Source organism: Vipera berus (genome assembly GCF_964194415.1).
Source record: "Vipera berus genome assembly, chromosome: 3".
In the NCBI taxonomy this organism is placed as follows: Eukaryota; Metazoa; Chordata; class Lepidosauria; order Squamata; family Viperidae; genus Vipera; species Vipera berus.
The window spans coordinates 188,093,228-188,119,110 of record NC_138204.1 but is presented as its reverse complement, the minus strand read 5'-3'; the positions used below and the strand labels follow the sequence as shown (position 1 = coordinate 188,119,110).

Below are 25,883 nucleotides of genomic sequence, written 5' to 3'. Positions count from 1 at the left end.
AAGTTGGCCTCAGTGAGATGGCCTTGGCGAGTTGGCTGCAGCAAGTTGTCCTAGACCCCAAGGTGGGAATATCAGAGTAGCATATCTGACTAACCTCTGTCTTCTCCTTTTCCCACGGGGATGAGTTGAAAAAAAAAGTTGAATTCTCTCTCAAATAAATGTAGACTTTCTCCCCACTGTTTTTGATTCTTTACATTGGAAGGAAAAGGAAGGAAAATGGAGGGGATTCCACCTTGTCCATATTAAAAGAAGAATGTAGAAAATATTTCATTTTCTTCAAGAGAAAACAGAAGAAAACTCATAATTCACATTTGCAATATAATCCATTGAAACAAATGAGAAAACAAGGAAGTTTTCTTATGTACTGATGTATATATTTTAAAAGGTAGAGTCTCCTTGAAGTCAGATTGGAGTTCTGATAATTTCATGGACTTCCCAGCCTAGCCTACAGACTGGGTAAATGAATTTAGGTTGTTTCTATGTATTATATGTATATATGGAAATAGTACACATGCTCACAAATTCAAAGCAAGCAAATCTTCAGACAGAAGAAAAATTGAAACATTTGTGCAGATGATATTACACTGCATTTCTGTACAATTTATTCTATTAGCTATTAACCAAACAGCAATAAATATCTATACTTCAATTTCATTTAAATTATATCTATATTTTATACACTTATTGCAACTTTTTAAACAGCAATTATAACTCAAAATAAATAAAAAACAAGACTCAAAATAGCATTAAGGAAGATTAAACTTCTGTTGCAACATACAGGCCTCAAAAGGCCAGCAGATGCCAGAGAATGGGGTTGATTTTGTCTTTGTAGTCTCTTATTGACTCTGATTTATAAACAGGGCATTATAGGAATCTTGACATTTAACTCAAAGCCTGCAATATAATTTGATTTTTTAATGAAATACAAAAGCTTTAAAAATATGTTTCTTTTCCTCACTCTCCCCCATCAGTGATTGACATTTCTTAGAACCAGCTGTGATATTAAATGCATTTTGAAAAATGCAATACAACTTGTTGGAAGTGCAGACTGTAATATTTATATCCAACTCATAGCCAGTTTAGCCTTTTTCTCTAGTGTTCTGACCCACAGGAAAATCACTCCTCTGAAGTTGCTATTTTGAATTGGAAGGAAGTTCTTCACTATCATTTTGATAGTTATTTGATATACCAGATCATGCTACTTTTAGAAAACATCAGATGAATTGAATTTCACATATAGTTTAACCTTAAATATCCCAAATCCTTCAGTGCCTAGTTATTGCTTCATATATCTATATATAGAGGGTTTTTTAAGAAAGTACCTTAATACACATAGATAGAAAATATTGTTTGGAGATCACACAATAAATTCTGAATTGATCTATTGGAATATGATTCCTATCCACAGCTGATGATTTAATGATACTCATAGTTTAATTAAGCATAGCCACCCACTAGTAAATAAAAGAAGGGCACTAAGGCTAAGTATCCCTTCCTTTCCACAAGAGTTAATATTAGATAGGTTTAAATATTAGATAAGATTAGATAGGTTTGTTTATATGTATTCAAAAGGCTCTCTGGATCAAATTGAGGACATTTTTGTCCCAGAAAACCCAAAGAAATCTACAATAATTATACTCCAAACATTCAGTGTACTATTAAGTATTAAACAGGAAATATGAATATGTATATTAAAAAGAAACCAATAAGAAGCAAAACTATGCCATTAAATATTCTTTGCATTTTCATTCATTATTACCTTTGATTCCTAGCTGCATCATTCCAGAAAAAGGCCCATTTAATCTAATTTAGTCATTAGATAGAAATCAGTTTGGCTGTTTAAAATTATCACATATTGCAGTTTTGCACTAAGTGGATAAATATTTGTCCTGCTCATTAAGGAGGTAGCAAGTTTTCCATAGTGTTATCACAACTCCTGATAACTCCTGATCATGAACCCCAAAAAGGATCAAATTTGGTACAATGTTGCATAAAATAAAGGCAGATCTTAAAATAATGACTGTGATAGAAATTACATCTATGTTGACATAATACAGAAGGCTATGATAAGGTGACTTGTGTGCCTTCCAACTGAGAAGTGTTCATAGAGTGAAATCAGAAAAGTCAATAAAGCAACCATAATGATGTGATTGATAGTATGCCTGTTTATTATATGCATCACATTTGGATACACATTAAAACACCCAGAGCTTCAGTTGCACCACTCAGCCACCATTTTCAATTTCTTGACCACGCCTGCATAAACCTTTGCCCCAACTGCTAATTGTTCACAATCATCTCCAGTTTAAAGTACTATCTCAACTGATTTTTATTTATCTTTAAGTCATACGTGTCTTGAAAATCTCTTCAAGTGGAGCATGCCTTTATATGGAAAAACATTGTTGACAGCCCTTTAAATGGATGATTGCCTTTTATGAAGTAGGATATTTGAAACATCCTAATCACAAGCTTTTGTATTCACTTTACTTTTGTTGTAATATAATAACTGAAAATTGCTCAAATCATGCCATGATGAGTTGTTTCATCTGAGCAGATCTAATGTGGGAACAACCAAATGCTACTTTCTAAGACAATTTCTTCCTAATGGCCAAATATGTAAACAGACTGGGGTTTTTTTGAGGAATAATTTAGTAAAGAACCATTAAACAATGACAAAAGGCACCACTAACAATCAGTTTAGAATATAGGGATGTAGTTGTTAATCTTTGTTCTGTGCCTTTGAGAAATGCATTCAGCAATCCATACAATATTTCTGTTTTCTTGTTCCTTCAGTTTAACATAGGAATAAAAGACTCCAAAATGAAATTGATTGTTGAATGCCAGCACATTCATTTTTACCTGTACAAAAAGAGAAATGCATTATTATTATTATTTTTTAAAAGATAACTGGAAACCTATAAATTATGTCTTCAAAAGAGCTTTACAAATGGCAGTAAATCTAAATGGATTTTCTTTGCTGCTTTGCTCAGTAAAAGCTGTCCTGAAGTTTAACCATATCTGAGCATTTGTGGCAATGCTTCAAATAGTTCATAGGATTATCAAAAACAGCAGCATTCACAGAAGGGGCAACAAGGGCAAGATTGTCAAAAGCAGCATTGTGGTATTGTGCCACTGGCTCCAGGCCTTTTCTATATGCATTATGACATTATAACTGTCCCATAGGGTGTAATTTATGGCATGACATTCTGATGCTGCTTTCATCATTCTGATGAAAGAAGACAAGTTCTTATGTATGCCACTTATCATAAAGGTTAAAAAAATGTTTTTTTTATTAGAAGCAAGGAGGGTTGTGAATTTTAGAACAAGTCCACACCAGCCTTTGAGTCAATATCACAAACATCCACACTGCAAAAGAGGATGGGTATTACATTAAAGGCTTAATGTATTAAAATTAAAGAAATGAATTATTAGTGTTATAACTTTGTGTTCATTTTATTATATTCATGAAACATGGACTTTCACACATGATTACAGTGATTTCAAATGCTTCATGTCTCAGTCAATTCATAGAATTTAAAATAAAGTAAATTAAGGTTTCTCTGAAGAAAATCAAATGAGCCCAGAGTCACCTTGTAGGAGGAGATGGGCAGCATAATAAATAGATGATAGACAGACAGACAGACAGAAAGTAAGCAACCTGTTCTGTTAGTCACATAGGGACATGCAGAGACCACCTTACAATGCATGTCTTCCAACCTACTAATCTAGGAAACCTTTTTTGAAGTCCTTTCCCAGTCTTGGGTACATCCACCACACATAATGTCTGTTGGGAGGCCCACAAAACAAAATGTCTCAGAGTACACTGAAAAGAAAGAGTTTGGGAAGACAGTGTTAGAAAACAGGATCAAATCTTACCTCAAGCTCAAAAAAAGCATCTTCTAAGGTTTTGTCACCTGTACCACCTCCAACCATTTCAAAGCAAGCCTTGTATTCCTGAAAGCACAAGTAGCCACCAAATATTCTGTAAAACATTTAATTGCTGCTTTTTGTTTATAAGTGATCTTGGTAAATCAATTCTTTAAGGCATAGTTGTACATATGTTTTATAAATTGCAAAGCATGTTCCCTTCCTCTCTCTCTCCTTTCTTAAAATACTCCTTCAGGGAAAGTTTATAGAGGCCAGCACACAATGATAAAGCATTTCTTTACATAAATTCTTGGATTCAGTTCTAGTATCTCAGAGCTGCTCAGTCATTATAAACATAATCCAGCTAGGTGGATTGCTGGCCTGATTCATTTTAATGTGTGTACAATGAATCTTTTATGGCAACATCATCATTACATGGACTGGGTTCACACATCATGCTAACCTATATTATGCTTGGTTTGTTTTTGGTTTAATATATTGCATAAATCCAGCTAACGTGATGAATAGTCCATGCTTATAGTCAGGGCATTATGTGATCCCAAATAATTCTGATTTATTCAAGACATTAAGATGTATAACCTAGCTTAATGTTAAGTATAACCTTCAGCACCAATTATTGCATATACAGTAGCAGAGAAATACAGCCATGTGAAATAAATTTGTCTTGCGGCTATATCTTTCCTACATCATTTTATTAAATGATTTTGATAATTTGTAATTTTATGAGAGATCATACAAATAGAAAAAATATTCCATAAAATATAAATTTCTTTTCTTTGAAGCAACTATACGTAAGTATTCTTACATTATGTTCAAATAACTAGCTCTTACAATTAGGTTCTAAGTGTTCAACGGTTGAGATAGAGAGCAGTACATATTTTCTTCTGAAAGCAGTATACCTATCCTCATTTTTTAAAATTTTCTTCTAACCTAGGAACCTAGAGTGACAGTTTATAGGATTTGGGGGTTAATTCCTATTTGCTGTGAAAACTTGAAAAAAAATAACCTGAGTGTTATTCTTCAATGAAAAAATTAAGATGGTGGAAAGGCTATCAGTGGGCCTCCTGATGTGTCAGAGTTCTGGAAGCTTCATCAGAATTATATCTTGCCTTTAATTTAATAGCTTAAAGTGGTGTATATAACACTCAGTCCTATTTTCCCCTCTTTTCTGTACAGTTGACAAGGAAGGTCAATAGCAATAAAATGCAGGCACAACTGGTGATCAAAACCCTGTCCCTATTTAATGCGCTGCATGAAGAAGAGGTGTGGCCAGTTGCATCCACTATTGTGATGCTTTTCTCCCCTGGATGTCCCCTCCCACTATCCTCTCCTCAATTATATACTAATTCCATTATAACATCAACGGTTTTTATCAGCAGTCATTGTTCCAGAATAATCATATTTCATATCTCAGAAAAGCAAGGACTACAAATGGAATTGGAAATAGCATCTCCACCATTGGCCAGAGAGCTCCATGCATTTCCTTTAATGAAGCAGGTTCAATGTTATCCATTTGCTTTGTTTAGAATCTGGTACACCCAGTATGTAAGATTTTTAAAATTTGCCAACATAAAATGGTATAGATAGAATATGCTTTCATCAGGCACAATTTGGAAATTACATACAGCATAGTAGTCTGCCACACCCTTCACTTGCTCATAATCCTCAGTCTTGGCGAGCATATCTAATCCTTCTGGATACAGTCTGCCACAAGTTGGATACAGCTTCTGTCTGTCCTCTCTACTTAGTTCTGTTCCAAATGAATTAATTGTAATAATAAATGCCCGCCGGTCAGCTTCAAACTGAATAAAATAAAACATATGACAATTTTACATATTTTTAAAGAATCATTCATAGATGCATAACTGTTACACTTAGCATTAGTAATCCACTGAAGTCCTCTCTGTCTTTAGGCAATGTTGATAAAGAAAAACAGTTATAAGATTTTTCACCTGACTAAGCTTTTTGTCCTTATTAATAATATAAAAGTTAAGTAAACACCTTTTCCACCCAACTGGGAACTCACATTATTTCCTAATAATGTAACGTATTCCAAAGGAAGAATTGAAAGAGCAGAAATAAAATTAGTTCTGTGCAGAAATATCTGGATTTTTAACCAGTGAAATATTTCAAACCTTACTCATTAAAAAGAAATCAGTCGATTGTGTACTACAGAAGTGAATAACTTATTGTGCAATCTTTAATTCTGGCTGCTTATGCCAAGGAGAGGTGTCAACAAAACTGTAAGAGAAGGAAGAGAATCCAGTGATGGATTGCTGATGGTTGAGTTTTTTTCAGTTTTCCAAAACTTTTTGATTTGAACTTTTGATCAATATCTCACTTTTCCATTCAGAAATTTGTGTTAATTCCATTCCTATATGAGTTTGAAACTTTTAAAAAAGACATATGTATGCATTTTTACACAGTTCCAAACACGTTATTTGCAATTTAGTTTAATATTACATTTTTATATATTTCTTTTTCCAAGCAACTCCCTCTTAATATAATGCATTCTTGTATGTTTATTTCATTAATAAATTCATTTTGTGCAACCTCTTCTGTTTAATAGATATACATTAATGTGGATTCACATAGACTATGTTCACAAGATACTAAATTATAGGATCAACAATACCATGAGTTCTATCACCTGTTAGTTAAATCCATGTTCCTTCTGGCTCCATTGGACAATTGAATAGAATGTATGAAGTTCAATTCAGGAAGTGATAAATCCTTTTTGGGAAAGATTATTATGCTACCACATTGAAATAGACAGTGTTGGACTCTCTTCTGAAGATACCTAAAGGTTATTCAGAAAGTGATGGGACTCAACTATAGAGAAACCTAGAAGAAACACATTATCTGGAACTATTCTGGTCAGATTTAGGTTCTTTTGTTGGGTAGAATAGCACCAGTCACTCAAATGATAACCTTTCTCAGAATATGGATGGAAGAAGTATGTGTCATGGTTAGCACAAGTGAGAAAAAACTCCCAGTAAAAAAGCTGAATTGGCCTTTATGGCGGTAAAATTTAATGCATCGCTATTTTTAGATAATTGACAGTTCTTACGATTTTATCTATAATACAGTGCAAGAAAAAATATCAGCCAAAGAGGAATTTTTAATTTTTAACCTGTCCAAGAGGACAGTTTAAGTAAAATGCAATTAAAAGGATCACTAAAAAATTAAAGAAGTAGCAAATAGCCTAGCCACATTAGTGCTGGAGACATAACAGATCCATTTTCACATGCAAAGAACACCAAAGAAACCATTGATGACAGCTAAAGTAAACTAATTAAATACAGTTTGGTGAATAGAAAGTGGAGAAAGATGCACTTATCTTTAATTAAAACTAGGGAAGCAGATATATTTTATCACTTTTCTAGCCTCAGATTTTTTTTTCCGTGTGTGTGTGTGTGTGTGTGTGTGTGTGTGTGTGTGTGTGTTGGGTAAATACAGATTTTGGATATCTGCATTTAATAATTTAATAATAATTCATTACCTTTAATTTCATCGGGATACCTAGAAAAATCTAAAGTAATTCAAGCCTATTTTTAAGGAAATTTATCTCTGCTATGTGTGCTATCCCCTTCATGGATTACTGCCTTGTCGTGGCGAAGGGGCTTGCGTAATTCAATGAAGCTATGAGCTATGCCGTGCAGGGCCACCCAAGACGGACAGGTCATAGCAGAGAGTTCTGACAAAACGTGATCCACTGGAAAAGGAAATGGCAAACCACTCCAGTATCTTTGCCATGAAAACCCTATGGACAGTACCAAAAGGCAAAACGATATGACGCTGGAAGATGAGCCCCTCAGGTCGGAAGGCGTCCAATATGCTACTGGGGAAGAGCAGAGGGCTAGTACTAGTAGCGCCAGAAAGAATGAAGCGACTGGGCCAAAGCCGAAAGGACGCTCAGCTGTGGATGTGTCTGGTGGTGAAAGGAAAGTCCGATGCTGTAAAGATTTTTTCTCCATAGGAACCTGGAATGTAAGATCCATGAATCAAGGAAAGCTGGACGTGGTCAAACAAGAGATGACAAGACTGAACATCGACATCTTAGGTATCAGCGAACTAAAATGGACAGGAATGGGTGAATTTAATTCAGATGACCATCAGGTATACTACTGCGGGCAAGAATCCCTCAGAAGAAATGGAGTAGCCTTCATAGTCAATAAAAGAGTAGGAAAAGCAATACTGGGATACAATCCTCAAAATGACAGAATGATCTCAGTTCGAATCCAAGGCAAACCATTCAATATCACAGTAGTCCAAGTCTATGCCCCAACCACCAGTGCTGAAGAGGATGAAATTGACCGGTTCTATGAAGCCCTACAGCACCTTATAGAACTAACACCCAAAAATGATGTCCTTATCATCATGGGGGATTGGAATGCTAAAGTAGGAAGCCAAAAGATAACTGGAATAACAGGCAAGTTTGGCCTTGGAGTACAAAATGAAGCAGGGCACAGGCTGATAGAATTTTGTCAAGAGAATACGATGGTCATAGCAAACACTCTTTTCCAACAACCCAAGAGACGGCTCTACACATGGACATCACCAGACGGTCAACACAGAAATCAGATTGACTATATGGTCTGCAGCCAAAGATGGAGAAGCTCTATACAGTTAGTAAAAACAAGACCAGGAGCTGACTGTGGCTCAGACCATAAGCTTCTCCTTGCAAAGTTTAAGCTTAAACTGAAGAAAGTAGGGAAAAGCACTAGGCCACTCAGGTATGAATTAAATCATATCCCTGTTGAATATACAGTAGAGGTGACAAATAGATTTAAGGAATTAGATCTGATAGACAGAGTGCCTGAAGAACTATGGACAGAGGTTCGCGACATTGTACAAGAGGTAGCAACCAAAACCATCCCAAAGAAAAAGAAATGCAAGAAAGCAAAATGGCTGTCTGAGGAAGCTTTGCAAATAGCTAAGGAAAGGAGGGAAGCGAAAGGCAAGGGAGAAAAACATAGATATGCCCAATTGAATGCAGAATTCCAGAGAATAGCTAGAAGAGATAAGAATGCCTTCTTAAATGAACAGTGCAAAGAAATAGAAGAAAACAATAGAATAGGGAGGACCAGAGATCTTTTCAAGAAAATTGGACAGATGAAGGGAATGTTTAATGCAAAAATGGGCATGATAAAGGACCAAAATGGCAGGGACCTAACAGAGGCAGAAGAGATTAAGAAGAGGTGGCAAAATTACACAGAAGAACTATACAAGAATGAGCTTAATGTCCCTGATAATCACAATGAGGTGGTCACTGACCTCGAGCCAGACATCCTAGAATGTGAAGTGAAGTGGGCCTTAGAAAAGCTGAGCAACAACAAAGCTAGTGGAGGTGACAGTATTCCAGCTGAGCTATTCAAAATCTTAAAAGACAGTGCAGTAAAAGTGCTACACTCAATTTGCCAGCAAATTTGGAAAACTCAACAGTGGCCACAGGATTGGAAAAGATCAGTTTACATTCCAATTCCAAAGAAAGGCAGTGCCAAAGAATGTTCAAACTATCGCACCATTGCACTCATTTCTCATGCTAGTAAAGTCATGCTTAAAATCCTACAAGCTAGACTTCAGCAGTATGTGGATCGAGAACTACCAGAAGTACAGGCAGGATTTCGAAGAGGCAGAGGAACTAGAGATCAAATTGCCAACATACGCTGGATCATGGAGAAAGCTAGGGAGTTCCAGAAAAACATCTACTTCTGCTTCATTGACTATGCTAAAGCCTTTGATTGTGTGGATCATAACAAACTGTGGCAAGTTCTTAAAGAGATGGGAGTACCAGACCATCTTATTTGTCTCTTGAGAAACCTATATGCGGGTCAAGAAGCAACAGTGAGAACTGGACATGGAACCACTGATTGGTTCAAAATTGGGAAAGGAGTCCGGCAAGGCTGTATACTGTCGCCCTGCCTATTTAACTTATATGCAGAGCACATCATGAGAAAGGCAGGGCTAGATGAATCAAAAGTTGGAATTAAGATTGCCGGAAGAAATATCAACAACCTAAGATACGCAGATGATACCACTCTAATGGCAGAAAGTGAAGAAGAACTAAAGAGCCTCTTGTTGCGGGTGAAGAAGGAGAGTGCAAAACTTGGGTTGAAACTTAACATTAAGAAAACCAAGATCATGGCATCTGGCCCTCTCAATTCCTGCAAATAGATGGGGAAGAAATGGAGGTAGTGACAGATTTTATTTTCCTGGGCTCCAAGATCACTGCAGATGGGGACTGTAGCCAAGAAATTAAAAGACGCTTGCTCCTGGGGAGGAAAGCCATGGCAAATCTAGACAGCACACTAAAAAGCAGAGACATCATCCTGTCAACAAAAGTGCATATAGTCAAGGCTATGGTCTTCCCAGTTGCAATGTATGGCAGTGAAAGTTGGACCATAAGAAAGGCTGAGCGCCAAAGAATTGAGGCCTTTGAACTATGGTGCTGGAGAAGACTCCTGCGAGTCTCTTGGACTGCAAGGCGATCAAACTGGTCAGTCCTAGAGGAGATCAATCCTGACTGCTCTTTAGAAGGCCAGATCCTGAAGCTAAAACTCAAATACTTTGGCCACCTAATGAGAAGGAAGGACTCACTGGAGAAGAGCCTAATGCTGGGAAAGATCGAGGGCAATAGAAGAAGGGGACGACAGAGAATGAGGTGGCTGGATGGAGTCACTGAAGCAGTAGGCGTGAGCTTAAATGGACTCCAGAAGATGGTAGAGGACAGGAAGGCCTGGAGGAATGTTGTCCATAGGGTCGCGATGGGTCGGACACGACTTCGCAGCTAACAACAACAACAACAATGTGTGCTATTACAATAATTAAATATACCAATGCAAAAGTATGCTGCATGCTGTAACTTAAGAATGGTTCCAGTCACCAAAATACAAAAAAAGATGCTGAGACCCTAGAAAAAGTGCAGAGAAGAGCAACAAATACGATAAGGGGAGGCTTAAGGGGAGGCTAAACCATATAATGAATGATTGAGAGAACTAGGTATGTCTAGTCTAATAAAGAGAAAACTTAGGAGAGATCTTATAGCAGTCTTCCAGTACTTGAGAGGCTGTCACAGAAGAAGACAGAGTCAATTTATTCTCCAAGCTACCTGAGGGCATTACAAAAAGTAACAGGCAGAAAATCATAAAAGAAAGATTCAACTTAGAACTAAGGAGAAATTTCCTGACAGAACAGCTTGCCTGTGGAAGTTGTGGATGCTCCATCACTGGAGGTTTCAGGAACAGCCTCGACAACCATTTGTGTGGAATGGTATAGGCCAGGGGTAGGCAACCTTGGCTCTTTTATGACTCGTGGACTTCAACTCCCAGAATTCCTGAGCCAGCTATGCTGGCTCAGGAATTCTGGGAGTTGAAGTCCACGAGTCATAAAAGAGCCAAGGTTGCCTACCCCTGGTATAGGCTCTCCTGCCGTGGGCAGGGAGTTGCACAAGAAGACCTCCAAGGTTCCTTCCAACCCTAATATTCTACATTCTAGGATGGCTGTGGTAATAGATGTGATCTGATGAAGAAATATTACATTTTGTCTTACCTCTAAAATAGGACACATTATATCTGCTGTAGTGCCACCTTCTTTTTTGCAGAATGCATAAAAGGCCTCAAGATAGGACTAAAAAAATGGAACAGAAAAGTCATACATTTATTTGAAAAGCCCTCTTTGAAAGATCACAAATAGGATTTAACTGGAGTTATTAATTTTGATGCGACTCCAGGACAATAGGAGAAATATTGGGATGACTTCTGCAACCTCATGCAAAAATGTAAGTTCACTGAACTTAGAGGGGCTTAGATGTGAGCAAACCTGCATAAATTACTCCCCAGAAAAAAATATTGATACTTTCTGCATAGTTAGATGTGCAAGAGAGATTTGAAAGCTTCCATTTAAACATGATAGAATAGTCACAAAAATATGTTGCAGAGTAGACAGAAGACATACTCGTTCTATCTTCTCCACATGTTATTTGCATCTGAACCTGCTTAAATTCTATACGTTTTATCCTATTCTTGAACAGAATGGTTTTGTGTGTGACAGATAATACCATGAAGTAGAACTGAAGTCACAAAATACTTTTGGTTTTTTGCCACTGCCATTAATATATACATCCATCTTATTTGTACTTAATCTTTTATCAATATTTAGTGATAAATGTACCATTTATTTTAAGTCTTAATTTGCACAGATTTCTCTACATAATAGAATTCAAGTGCGGTTTACCTTGTACAGTTTGTTGCGCATGAGTTCAATATTCATTTCATCCAGGTCATTTTCAGATATACAATCTTGAAAAAAATCAGCTGTAGAGAATAATATTTAAAGTATACACCAAATTTCAAAAAAATATATATCATGTTTTTACATCTTTAAAAGCATGTTCAAATGCTAAGCAGTTTTTCTAACTATGAAAAAATAGAAGAGAAAATAGGAAAAGTTACATGATTATGGAACAATGTTAATGTTAAATTCTCAGAAGAATTGTGGCAAAATTAAAATGGTAAATGCTAGTAGCCATAGCTTCCTGAAATGCCATTCTGAAATACTAGCTCACTATGGCTGGCTCTTCTTGTTGTTGATCACATTGTTATAAGGAAAGTGATAAGTTTTATAGTGGCTAGGGTGTTGGCAGCACAGTACCAATTCCAGAAACAGGATCTGAATATAGTTGTCTTTAGAAACCTAGACTATTCTCAAATGCTGGTTATTATTGTGGAATAGGTTAAGAAAAGTGATAGAAACGTTTTCAAGTTCCGTGACTGGTATATCAGATTTAAAATCTTAGAGAACTATTGTTGTTAGAATACCTTCTCAAATTGCAACCTCCAGATGTCTGGTTTTAAATTCTGAGAATTATTAGCAATAAATATGCTAGCTAAGACACTGGGAGAAGTGCCTGATTTCAGAAGAGTACCCTTACTGTAGACTATAATGATCTGAGTCAGTTGAAAGTAGCTTTGAAAGTAGTCAGTTGAAAGTAGCTTTGAAAGTCAGTTGAAAGTAGCTTTGGTTCATACTGTATGTCACCAAACTCACACAGAGACCTACTTCGATTGTAAATATGTGTGTTCCTCTCTTGCACAGAAAACCAAATTATCACGATGGAGCTGTAGGAAATCTAAAGAGTGTTATAAGTTCTGTATGACTGAAGGGGAGGGGAGGGGAGGGAAGCGAAGGAAAGGAAAGGAAAGGAAAGGAAAGGAAAGGAAAGGAAAGGAATACATACTGTCTCACCCTTTTTCCTAATTATTTTGTGTCAACAGAGATTTGAAGGGGGATGCACATCTATAGCTTTGCTCTTTCCAAATGTCACTGTGGATTGAACTAATGTTACTTAAGATTAAGTTTTCTCTCCAGGAAGATACAACACATTCAAGGGCAGTATTCTGCAAAGAGTAGTTAAAATATTAATGCAAAATATTTCTCTCTGAAGCATTAAAAGGTCATGGTTGCTTGCAAAGCTGTTCCTGTGCATGCACACACTTCCACAGGACAACCAACAAAGAAGCAAAGCTGTGTATGAACATATAAATGAAGAAACTGTGAATGGCTTTCAAAGCAACCACATAAGCCTTTGCAAAGGCTCTAACACTAAGAGAAGAGACAAGCATCTTTGGTAGCTTAATATGGCTGTTAGAGGAAATTGATGAAACTGAAATAAGTGACATAACCTTTGCAGTAATGAGTTTGACTGTCCTGTGTAAATAAGTCTGTGAAGGCACCCTTTAAATAATGTTAATTAGGTTCTTATCACCTTAAGATAAGATCAGTAAATCAATTTCCCAAAGTGCTTTCTATATATTGTATGTACCAGAGAATTTTCAGATTTTTTGCAATACCCTTGCCATTGGAGATTGAAATATTAACTTGTATAGTTTGAATTTGTTTTATTATTGCTGGATCAATTACTGTTGATTAAAGGAGCATATATTTCTCTTGCTGTCTCTCTTAAATTTGGAATTATTTAAGACATTAATAATTTTACACTTTTTTCAGGTATGGCATTGGTTAAAAGAACCATCATATGGAAAGGAGAAATCTACATGATCTACAGCAATGGACTGGCAATTGATTATTTTGACAGAGAGGTAAGAAAGAAGACATTCCTCAATACTATCATGGAATTTTTGGTTGAAAACATTTTTCCAGACTGTTTTTCTTTTTTCCCTTTACTCCTAATTTTATTTTATTTTCATTATTATTAATTTTCAGAGTATATTATATTGTTAATACTATTCTATTCATTTTTTGTGATTTAGTGTAATAAAAAATTTATAAAAAGCAAACATTCATACAAAATGGTTTAGCATGTGATCTACAATAGCTAAAGGATATGTAAAAACTATTTTATATTTATGACTTCCCAGCACTAAAATGATATGTGAGCAGTAATCACCAAGTAAATCAGAGCATAATAAGTTATGTTCATTTTGATGGGCCACATGTTTTTTTAAAGGAAGACGATATAATTGGAAATGTTCTATTCCATGGGAACATATTTAGAAATCTATGAAAAGATTAAGTGACGTACCTAATGGCGTGTCCACCAAGATTGCATTGAAGAGCTCTGCAGGGTTTGGAGCAATGCTGACAGCTTCCATTTGCTCGAAGTTGCCCAAAGGATGGCACTTAAGAACCAATTCATCTATGGGTCTTTGGCGCAATGTACCAGTAATGAGGAGTATCACATTATCAATCATGTAGCTATACCTAGTATGACAAGATAACATCACTCAAAGATTTTATTGCATTCTCTGAAAAAATATTTTAAAATCCAAGAGTTGGGTTAATGTTAAATCTAATATCTTGGGCCTTGTAGCAGAATTTTAATTTTCCTTTTAGCAGGGATCGTAGGATAAAATGGAAATGAGATTTTTTTTCAGAATGCATGCTACATTAAACAAAATGACAATATCATCTAAAAGGAATCTATTTTGCAGAGTGTTGCAAATTGAGAGGTGGGGAGGGTCTAACTCTTTTCACATTTCATTATCTAGATGTGGATTTTGTGATCCTCCTTCCTCATCTCTCTATCAGCCATTATGAAACTTATAACCTCCAAATATTTTGGACCCCATCTCTTACCAATCTTGGCCATAGCAGCTGAGCTGCCGGTACTTGGAAAGCAACAGGCCTGGGAAGACAATGTTACTTTATATTGATAAATAGGAGACATATGCTACTGACTCTTTAAGTCACATAGCAATGTATCTGAAAACATATCTCTGCCCTTCTTTTTCTCTCGGTGCTAAGTCATTTGGGTTAAATGTTTAATTTTTCCTCTTAAAGTTTAATTAATACATTTTATAGAGAAGATATACACAAATTTTCCTGTTTTTACATAAAACAAGGAAGTTAGATTGGTGACATCAGGAACTTAATATAATATTCTAAGAAATGAATTATCAATTGAAATTCATTTATTTAATTGTAGTATTATATAGTGCTGGCTCCCAAACAGATTCTCAGCAGGTTACAAAAATACACATAAAATCTACTCCCACTAAAGCAGAACACCAAGTCCAAGTTACATTGGCATACTAGTAAGCAAATAATAAAACACATAGGATATTTTAATTTATGCATCCCACCTTTATTATATTAACATATCCAACACAACTTCTGTCTCCTATTTTCCTTATAACAACAACCCTGTGAGGGGGTTGGGCTGAGAGAGACTGATTTGCCCAAGATCACCCAGCTGAATTTCATGTCAAAAGTGGGACTCATGGCCTCTGACTTTCTAACCTGATATCTTAATAGCCATTAAAGTCTCCAGTTTATCTGCCTTTGAGGATAGTATCGCCCAAATCTCCAGGAGTAGGATATTTTACAGATATGGAGCATGTACCAAGAAACACCATGTTGCTTTCCGTTGATTTATTCCTGGAGTGGCAGAGGTGGGGATGAGGGAAAGAGGTCTGTCTGAATTACAACTCAAGGCAAATGCACTGGATGGAACAGTTCTATTTGAACCAGGCAGACTTGTTATTAACTACCCATCTTCCAACCATAAAGGGCTTTATGTATTAAAAACAATTTTTGAACTGTACTGCATGTTATACCAAAGCTGGCTTCTGGTTTCTCTTCCAGGGCAATTGCTTACAAAAGTCTCTGCAGTAATCAATAGATTATGTTTCTGATTCAGAATGATAAAACACAGCAAATTGTTCAGATATAAAATCATAATTAATAGTTGAGTAAAAAGAAATGGTATTTCAAACAAAAGAAGGAAATCTATTATTACTACAGTGTTAAAGGTAAAGACTTCCTCTGTCCAGTCATGACCAATTCTAGGGAGTAGTGCTCATCTCTGTTTCTTAGCTAAGGGAGCCAGCATTGTCCTAAGACTTTTCCATGGTCGTATGGCCACCATGACTATAAGCCAAGGCAACCAGAATGCTATTACCTTCCCACCAAAGTGGTACCTGTTTATCTACTTGCATTTGCTTTCAAACTTTTAGGTGGCAGGACCAGGGGAGCACCCCATCGCACAGCACTTGGGACTTGAACCCAGACTGTTAGCTTTCCAGCTGACAAGTTCAGCGTCTTTAACCACTGAGCCACCATGCCCCCTGCTATGGTTAAAAGATAAGTATTTATTTATTTATTTATTTATTTATTTATTTATTTATTTATTTATTTATTTATTTATTCAGTTTATTTGAATGTATCAGTGAGGTTGGCATAATGATAAAGGCACCAGGCTAGAAACAAGGAGCCTATGAGTTCTAGTCCTGCCTTAGGCCAAAAGCCACCTGTTTGACCTTGGGCCAGTCAATCTCTCTCAGCTTTAGGAAGCAGGCAATGGCAAACCACTTCTGAAAATTTTGCCAAGAAAACTACAGGGAGTAGTCCAGACTATTGCTGGAAATCAACAAAGGGACAAAAATATTTATATATTTACTGTAATCATAAAAAAATCCATTACTAACAAATAGCTTGTCAGTGTTTTGAGTCTCCACGTTAGTGTATTAAATTATCCTATCAAGTAATTTCTATTGCTTCTCTTCGAATGAGCATTGCATCACTCTCTTTCGTATAAAATACATATTTTTGGACAGCAGTCATTTATTTCAATGAAGCTTGAGTGTGCTCAACATGCTTCATTTCTATTTAAATTTATTCAGAATGCATAGAATTTATTCACCACACAACAGCAACAGAAACTACAGGCATCATTTGTTATAAATTTATTTCCTTAAAAGTATGCAAAAGTTATCACTTCTATAAGAACATGTTATTTTTCCATACACATGTTAGACTTGCAACAGATTTTTCTTTGATAGAATCAGAAGGGGGTTAAAAGGTCACTCTTTCTTGATAGGAATTCTCAGCAAAGGGACCCAAAAGTGTTGGGTGGCAATTCATGAGGCAGACTAAGTCATGTTGTTGCCTAAGAGATAATGACAGATAACTCCCAGTCTACAATCTAAGTGCATGTTACTCAGTCAGTCATTCTGACATTTGAGGGAAACAAAAAACCTTCTGTGCTGTAAAGATGTAGCAATAATGAACAGAGCTAACACATAATTGTTCTTTTATGAAAGTCCAAAATAGCTGCCTAAGGGAAATGGTTAGGCTAAAATCAGTCACGTTATTTTTCAAAGAAAGATCTTAGAATGAATTGACTTCATCTCTGGATCTGTTAACTTAAATAAATAAATAAGAAAACAATCAGAGGTTTTAGAAGTTTCTTTCAAGACTGCCATATCTCCCAGAATTCTTGTAAGTACATAGCATCATCCCACGTACAACTCATAGTAAAAACTTAAGATAAAGGCTCCCTGATTTGAATTTGGTGGTTGCATCCAGGCAGATTTCTTGGCAATGTTATGGACATGGCTTCCCTTTGTCTTCTTCAGCAGTGTGGCTAGCTTTTTACTTTCAGTCTATCCAACAGCCATGGAATTCCTAGATGGTTCTCCATTCAAGTAATTTACCAAGGCTGATTCTACTTGGTTTCCAGCATCTCAAAGCAACTTTGCCAAATAAAAGAGGAACAAGATCTGTTGGCCTAGCATTTGCATGTTTAATTTTTAGATGCAAACTATTAATTAATTAGTTTCATAACTAGTTTCATAATTAGTTTCATAATTCATAATCTCCAAGTATTCAGAGCAATGATACAAAAATGGTAAATAATTCTTCTAAAAATTAATATGTGCATGATAATAATATGACATATTAAAATAATTTAACTCAATTTAAAGTGGAATAGCAAGTAGCAAATGTTAATAATCAAATACCACCATCCCTGCTTAAGCCCCAAACATGCTGTTCTACTTGGTTAGCTAAGTGTTATACTTCCTAATTGGGTCATAACCTTGTATTATGTAAAAGTGCCATATCAGGTACCCAGAACATTACAGTAATGCAATGATTAAGTATCCCTACTTCAATCCATAGTGCCAGTGCCTGGCATGAAAGAGCAGATTTGTTGGCCTTTAGCTCCTTTTGATTTCTTGTTATAACTGCAAAGGCAAAGGCTAATGCAACCATGTGAATGCTTATAGGGCATATAGTAAAACTTGCTCATAATGCTTCCTGGAATGCTGTCTAGGTGCTACAGGGTGTTTCTCAACCTTAGCAACTTAAGTTGGCTGAACTTCAACTCTCAGAATGCTGGCTGCAGAATTCTGGGAGTTGAAGTCCACTTATCTTAAAATTGCTAAGGTTGAGAAACACTGGCCTAAAGAGTGAGAATAACAGCACCTCAATGTTATTGTGAATGCTCCAAGAGGTATTGGGTGATTGGTTGTCCTTGCATTTGAATTTGCCCCCAAGCTCTGGGAGCAACATAGGATAAGAGCATTATGAGAAATTTAAATGAAAGTGAGACCCAACCACCTAATACTACCCAGAATGTGAATAATGATAAGGATGGTGGTGGGGGTGATGGTGGTGCTGCTGTTGATAAAAAAACAGTGATCATTTCACTATTCACAGTTGCCTGGGTGCTGCTTAATAATGCCAGGTTTTTAAAATTAAATGCATTCAGCATTCTCTGGACATAGTGATGAAAACTAACTTGTGCTACAGGGAAAAAAAATCATTCCTGTTTATGTGACCTGTCAGCCAGTGGAACATGAAGCCACATGAAGTGATAAATTTACTTTTGCTGGAAGATTTCAAACAGAGACTGGATGGTCATATCTCAGACATATTATCTAGCAGATCCTGCATTGAACATGATGACAGCTAAGCTCTCTCCTATCTTTGTGATTCTATGATACGAAATTACAACCACTTTTTACAAAGAAAGAAAGGTCAACAAGGTTAAGAACTCTCTGCCAGTTTTATGACTCATCGTTCCTACTGAGCAAAATATTGCTGCAATAACAGGGAAAAAAATTCTAGGAAAAAATGTTCCAATTCTGTTTCTGATTTCAAATAAGGCTACCCAACTTAGTATGAAGATATCCCAAAGTAGTAGATGACAGCAGAAGATTGTCTAACAGTTGTGTGGCAGCATAAGAATGCTATATTGCTAAATGTTTATTGTTAATGTAGGTCTATGTATTAAACAGGCATATGAGTAAAACCATTATTTCTGGATGGAAACGTTCTGTATTTTGCTTGGCCACTCCAACAGTGTGTAGCTACCTAGCCAAGAAGACACAGTTTATGAAGTAATTTGGCAAGCATAACATGGGGATTTTCATGTCTAATATTTTGAACAGCATATTTAAAAATATGGGTCCATGAGATAGTCAGGCTTTTCTTATAATTTCTAAGATAAACATTAAATTTTTCTTGGGTTGAGTTTAACTTCCGATGAATAGATGAATGTTTCCATGTTGCTTTCTTGCAAACAGACTGGAGGATTTTGTCATGATCTTTTGCAATGTTTTTTTCAGCGTCCTGCTCTAATCTAGAACACCAAGATTTTCTAGTTGTCTCCCACCCACATATTCACCAGATCTGTTCATCTTTTTAACGAAATGTTATACTTTTCAAAATTATATATAGATTTGAGCTCCTCTCCATAGCTCACTAGTACAATCATTTCAGAAAGTAACTTCACTTACGTAACATAATTTAGAAAAGTTGAAAGTGGCTCAAAGGCGTGATTTCTAAAATACTGAAATTCTGTCAGCAGTTTGAATTTTAGTTTGTCGTCAATTGTAGAGACGGTGAGAGGGCCAGTTTCATTGGCCAAGAAGTTTCCATAATCGGTGGTTTGTAAGTGTAACTTCAGGTCTAAAATAGAATTGAAAAGATAATAAAATAAATTTATTGTTTTCAAAGAAATAAAGTGACAAATCACTGATTTCCCATTTCAGTGACATGTATACATGTACACACAATATTTATTTTATTTTTTAAACACTTCCTATATCAAAGCATCTCAAAACATTAATCAACATACCTTAAAGTACTATAATACCTTATTCAATAACAAATATAATATATTCATTAAAAAGCAGTGGGAAGAATTCTTTTCATGTTTTATATTAGGAAAGCCGGGTGAAGAATATATGTTCAACAGACACTTTAAAGATCATATAGTAGGCATTTCAGGATAGGGGAACATTCCAGAGTGTGAATGTTCCTGTGTTTTAATCTCCAATCTGGCTACAAATCATAATTTGTTTAGAGATTACAAATCCGGATCTGAAATTAAGTTTGACGCTATTTTCCAAATCACAGTTGGCACAAACAATAGCCTCTGTTGAGTTCAAAAGATAAAAGTCTAAGTCAGAAATTAGAGAATGTATAACCAAACCAAGATAAATAATTTATTAGACATGTTGCTCTCCTAAGAAACCAAAATCTGAAAGCAGAAGAAGCTCTTGGCCTCACATCCTGGTTTACAAAAGCCTGCATCCTAGCTAAAGAAAACTAGATAGAAATGTTATTCTTTGAATAAGCCAGCAAAACCTACTTGCTATGGCACTCAGAATCTCTCCTCAAAATAGGGCTATCAGATATAAACTGACACTAGATTGTAGCAATGATAAAGTCAAACTCAGATGTCATAGCTATCTGGAATTATGCAGCTCACATCTGGTATCCCAGATTAAATATATAAGGAGCAATCATTCCGACTGAGTTTAAATAATTTAATAATACAGTAGTTGACATTGAGTTAAATTTCAATTTCAGTTAACTGCAATTTATATGCTATCCACATACTTACCTTGATTCAACTCCCTTTTGGGATAATAGACCTTGCATGCCACAAAATGATCTAGTGCAGGGGTGTCAAACTGCCGGCCTGCAGGCCAGATGCATCACGCGGAATCTGCGCCCACCCCAGCTCCAGTAAGGGGGAAAAATTGTGATATGTTGCAACACTTCAAGTGACGCAGTGAGTTTGACACCCCTGATCTAGTGCAAATTTCTTGACTGCTCCTGGAGGTTGGACTGCAGGGACCAACTCCTTTAATTGTTCCCAATATTCCAAAATGGAATTATTATATGGAATTGTATTTGCCATTAAAGTGCTAACCAATATAAATTCAGATATTAGGTATGGAGCAATTGTTTTTTTGTTGTTGTTATTGTTGTTGTTGTCGTTACTACTACTACTACAGTTTCACTACTCATTTATTCCCTAAGCAGTAAAAATTGTATAGCAGATTTTATAGGAACATTTAAAGAAGAAAACTATGAACATCTTGATTTAAAAAAAAAATCACAGCTGTATACATCAAAAGCAACCAGTTCAAAGAAATGCATCAATCCAATCTGTAGATATAAGAAGACCAGAGCAAAATACTGAAAAACCTCTGTCCTGTTGAGTCACACAACTTATTGTATCATGTCAGTACACTATACGTAGTTTATAAGTGAAGATTTCTTGCAGAGCACACTATGAGTGAGAGCTTAATTAATATGTTTCAAAATGTTTAGGCTTCAGGAATGCAATATGCAATAATCATCTTGCATGCCTTCTTTTATTCCTCCATCAATTCCTACATAATTTCTTCTTCTTCAATTCCAGGAGCAGTAACTTCCTCTTTCCATTACAATGAGATTGAAAGCTCAAGCTCCTTAGTATCATTCTCATAATGATGGATGCTGTTTGGTGGGTATGTTTTTCTAAGAAAAATCAAAACTTTGGAAGTACATTTTGGTAGGCGGGAAGAGAGAGAGAGAATAATTGTGTGCTAAATAAATCATAAAAAATGTACCTCAAAGGTGAAGATGGAGTTGGGGATGTGTGAAGAGATCAGGCTACTAGATTTATGCTGTAAATATCCAGACAGCTGTGAATGACAGCAACATGTTTTCTGTATGTCTTTATTGATATCTTGCATCATGCAGTCTTTCAAGGTTAAATCTAGTAGTCACTCTGTGTCTGCTTAGGTTAAAGCCTGCCAATATAAACTAATCAGGGTTGTATGCTAAACAAAGGGCTGCAGAATTAAAAACAGTGATCTGTTACTAAAACATTGTGAATATTATAGCTTTACCTGCAGTAAAAGGGTGAGATGTCAAATAATCAGAGGCATTGGCCCTGCGTATTTGCTCCCTAATTTATTTTCTTTCTTTTCTTTTTTTAGATAGAAAATGTACATAGATGAAACTCTAAATGCAAGATTTACCTGGAGTTAATCACTTCTCAGACTTCCCTGAAGAATTCAGAAAGATCAGGATCCAAAAATATCCTATAATGACCTCAAAACATGAGCATGTTGCTGTCAGCAAGTGACTCTAATTGCATTGGAAATTTTAAATAATGGATAAATATATCAGGGATAATTCATCTCTAGTAATTTTTAGTCATGCACATGATCACATGAAATAAATTAGTAGCAATTCCTGACTTCTTGTTTTAAGCTGTTACACTTGTATTAATTATTCTGGAATTGCTTTATGTTCATCTATGGATCATACAGATCCTCTATTCTAGTTTCATGTGGAAGTATTGCATGTAGCCCACCAATAGTTTAATATAGTCATTCATTGCCATCCATTTTTTTAAAAAAAATGTTTATCTTTTATAAAAAAATGTTTATCTTTTATAAAATATTCATGTTGTTGTTTTGCTTAGGAAGGTCAATGAATTTTACTTGAGCTTACTCTTATTTCTGAGCTCAGAAATGGGCAATTTTTTGATGGACAAGAGGCATAATAAACTTTTTTTTTAGTGATCAAGCACCACAGTGAGCAGTAAAATGTAGAGAAATGAACAGGAGCAGAATTTTACAAAAGATTTGGATAATGGAAGAGTTTGCTCCATTAAAAAACTTATTAAGCCTATTTTAAAAATTAGATAGAACGTTTCCTTTGTGAATATTGTCAAAAACTATTTCATCAGTTTTCAGCTTTTGCAGTCAGAAACAGCAATAAGACCACAAAAATAGGATTTAGAGGCATATAATCACATACAGTTAAGATTTTTGACAATTAATGATGTAAATATAAAACAAAACAATCAAGTATAATAAAAGCATATAGTCCTTAAGCCAAAGACTCCGAAAACTTTCCATAGTAACTCAGTGGTTTCTATTTAAGGTATCCAAAATATGTAAGTAGACTAAAAAAGAATTTTCACAAGGTATGAAACACAAATTTAAAATGCTTTTCCTCATTCTTTCTGTCTCAGAAATGAGCTAAAATCATTAACATTAGCAAGACCTTTTGAATCCATTAATAATTATGTGAACAGTTAGTTTTAATTCATCATCAGCCCATCTTTCTACCTAACAATAATAATTTATATTTTATTTTCATTGAAATCAGAGCTATTTAAAATAATCTATGGTAAAAACTAAGACCATGTTTTACCACTATGAAGAAGTTTAGAGCCTTTTTCTTCTTTATTAAGCAAGCTAAAAATATATGATATAAGATAACCTGGTATAGAAAGAGAATTTTGCATCTCCAATATAGCTTTTGCCTCTTTCCCATTGCCATCTAATGTCTAAAGATTATCAATGCTCTCACATTCTTTATAACATAAAGATTCTATAGAATAAAACAGGTCATCCTTTACCAGTTACTAGATGATTCTTATTCTACTTCTAAGATTCCCACTAGTAAAGCTAAAGTGATTGAAAATCAGAACTAAAGTGAACCAAAAATCTGAGAATCAGCTAATTACTTTATTTACCATTGCAATGCAAGAGATATTTGAGGTACATTATACTGTATATGTATACATCTATTGTAGCTTCTCCTATAAATCTAACCCTAATTCTATAAATCTGTTGCAGCTTCAAGACATCCTAAAGTGTAGCCAAAATTTTTAACAGAGAAATGTTTATGCTTGTGAATTCAAAAACATAGTCCTAAAATTCTACTTCTGCTTGTTTCAGGTAATGTCTTCATGTAGCTAATGAACCTGGCTAGTAGTATGATTAAATATTAGACTATAGAAGTATATATCGTCACTATTATTAGAATGGCATAACAGCAGCACAATTCTGGTAGAAGTCATAACATAACCAAAAAAGCTTACCAACTTTTTTCTCAAGGTGATTTCTGCCTATATCCTAGCTGAGATCTAAAGATCTCTTTGAAAGACAACCCCAGATTTCAGTTTTGCTAATTCCAGTGACATATCCAACATTCTTTTATCAAAGTTTAATCTAATGCCAAGATAAGGATGTTTTCCTCTCTTTAAGAGAGACAATAATATAATTTTACACGGCATGGGGCCAGGTTATGTACAGAACCATCTTTGTCCCATTATATCAGCTGTCCTTCCCAGTCAGGCAGGGAAGTTATGTTGCAGACCCCATCAGTTAAAAAACTCCAACTGACGGGGTCCAGGAAGAGGGCCTCCTCTGCCATTGCCCCCACCCTATGGAATATTCTGTCCCCAGAGATGAGGCAAGCCTCCACGCTCCTGGCCTTCCAAAAAGGAGGAGGCATGGCTCTGTGGCCTCTGTGGGAAGCCCAAAGAACTATGCAGCTATGAGGCTTAGTTAGTCCCCCGAAAGCCCTCCTTTGCCTTTTAATTAATTTTAATCTCTTACCTCCTTTTAAATTTTTATATATACTGTTAACATATTTTAACATTTTACTGTACAGTGCCCAGCATCACTTTTTGAGGAAGGTGGACAGTGCAGAAAAGAGATGATAGATAGATCCCAAAGCCACAACACTGAACTTCATTGTAACCCAACTTACCTTCCAGAGTTTCGCACTGGGCTAAGTTAACATAATCAGAAGCTTTCAAGATTCCAGCTTTAAAGCCTCGGACCAGTCCTTCTAGATAACCATGATCCACATTGAAATAAAATTCTGAGTAGCCTGGCATAATGGAAATCTCCCTTTGTTTAGAAACTCTTGAGTTTTGTGTTTCTCTTCAGCAGGTGATCATCAGAAGGAGCTAGAACTGGTTGGGGTTTAGAGTGGATTCTTTCTTCCTGCTTCATTGTTTCCAATACAAACTAGCTGTGGTTTTCAGTGCTTACACAACATGAACTTACCAGACAGAATTCTAATTTTTTCCTAAAAGAACTGGACACTTCCCTGAATAAGGGAAATTTGTGCAAGGCAAATGAAGAGTAGAGACAAAGCAAGGAAGCTGTACATTTTTCAAAAGTAGCTTGGCTCTATCTAACAAGAGTTCTAAAGATTGTGTGCAGTGTAGTGCTTCAAAATCTAACTAAATCTGTGTACTCCTACTCCTGAAACCTTTGTGTCTGTAACCTTTAACTGGTGAAATGGTGCATCATAGGGTAAAATTTTGTCAACAAAGATACCTCAAATGGGCTAAATTTGAGAAAGAACAAGGAGCAAGGAGGAAGGAAGCCCCTCACACAAGCCATCTCTCACACACATTTCCCCAACCTGTGCTACTTCCCCGTGTACCTTCACCGATCTGTACAGCACCTCTTGCCCCTTCTCCAAGACATGCTGCCCCCTTGTGCATCATCCATGATCTGCACAGCATTTTTCACAAACTCCCAGCATTCCCATGACTTCCTCAACCCAGATGGGATGTCTTACACCCACCCACTTACAATTATGCTTAAAAAATTCAGCATGTAGCAGAACCATCACATTCTTTGATTTTATAA

The 25,883-nt window shown here is 35.8% G+C and overlaps 1 protein-coding gene and 1 long non-coding RNA gene across 2 annotated transcripts in view; one reads left to right on the top strand and one right to left on the bottom strand.

Annotated features, from left to right (window-relative positions):
* The window catches only part of LOC308666447, a 44,634-nt gene extending 24,706 nt beyond the window's left edge, over positions 1–19,928 (top strand). Inside the window, exons 5-6 of the long non-coding RNA XR_014026132.1 lie at positions 13,897–13,988; positions 16,365–19,928. This is a non-coding gene — a long non-coding RNA (uncharacterized lncRNA). The remainder of the gene's footprint in view (positions 1–13,896; positions 13,989–16,364) is intronic.
* Positions 1,722–25,487, bottom strand: ATP6V0D2 (ATPase H+ transporting V0 subunit d2). The gene is made up of 8 exons (XM_081325297.1): positions 24,988–25,487; positions 19,932–20,103; positions 14,432–14,610; positions 12,124–12,203; positions 11,440–11,517; positions 5,514–5,690; positions 3,877–3,954; positions 1,722–2,859 (listed from the first exon to the last, which is right to left on the bottom strand). Exons 1-8 carry the CDS (start codon positions 25,115–25,117, stop codon positions 2,698–2,700), a joined length of 1,056 nt encoding a protein of 351 aa, XP_081181423.1. The 5' UTR covers positions 25,118–25,487; the 3' UTR covers positions 1,722–2,697.
* Positions 25,488–25,883: the final 396 nt, after the last annotated feature.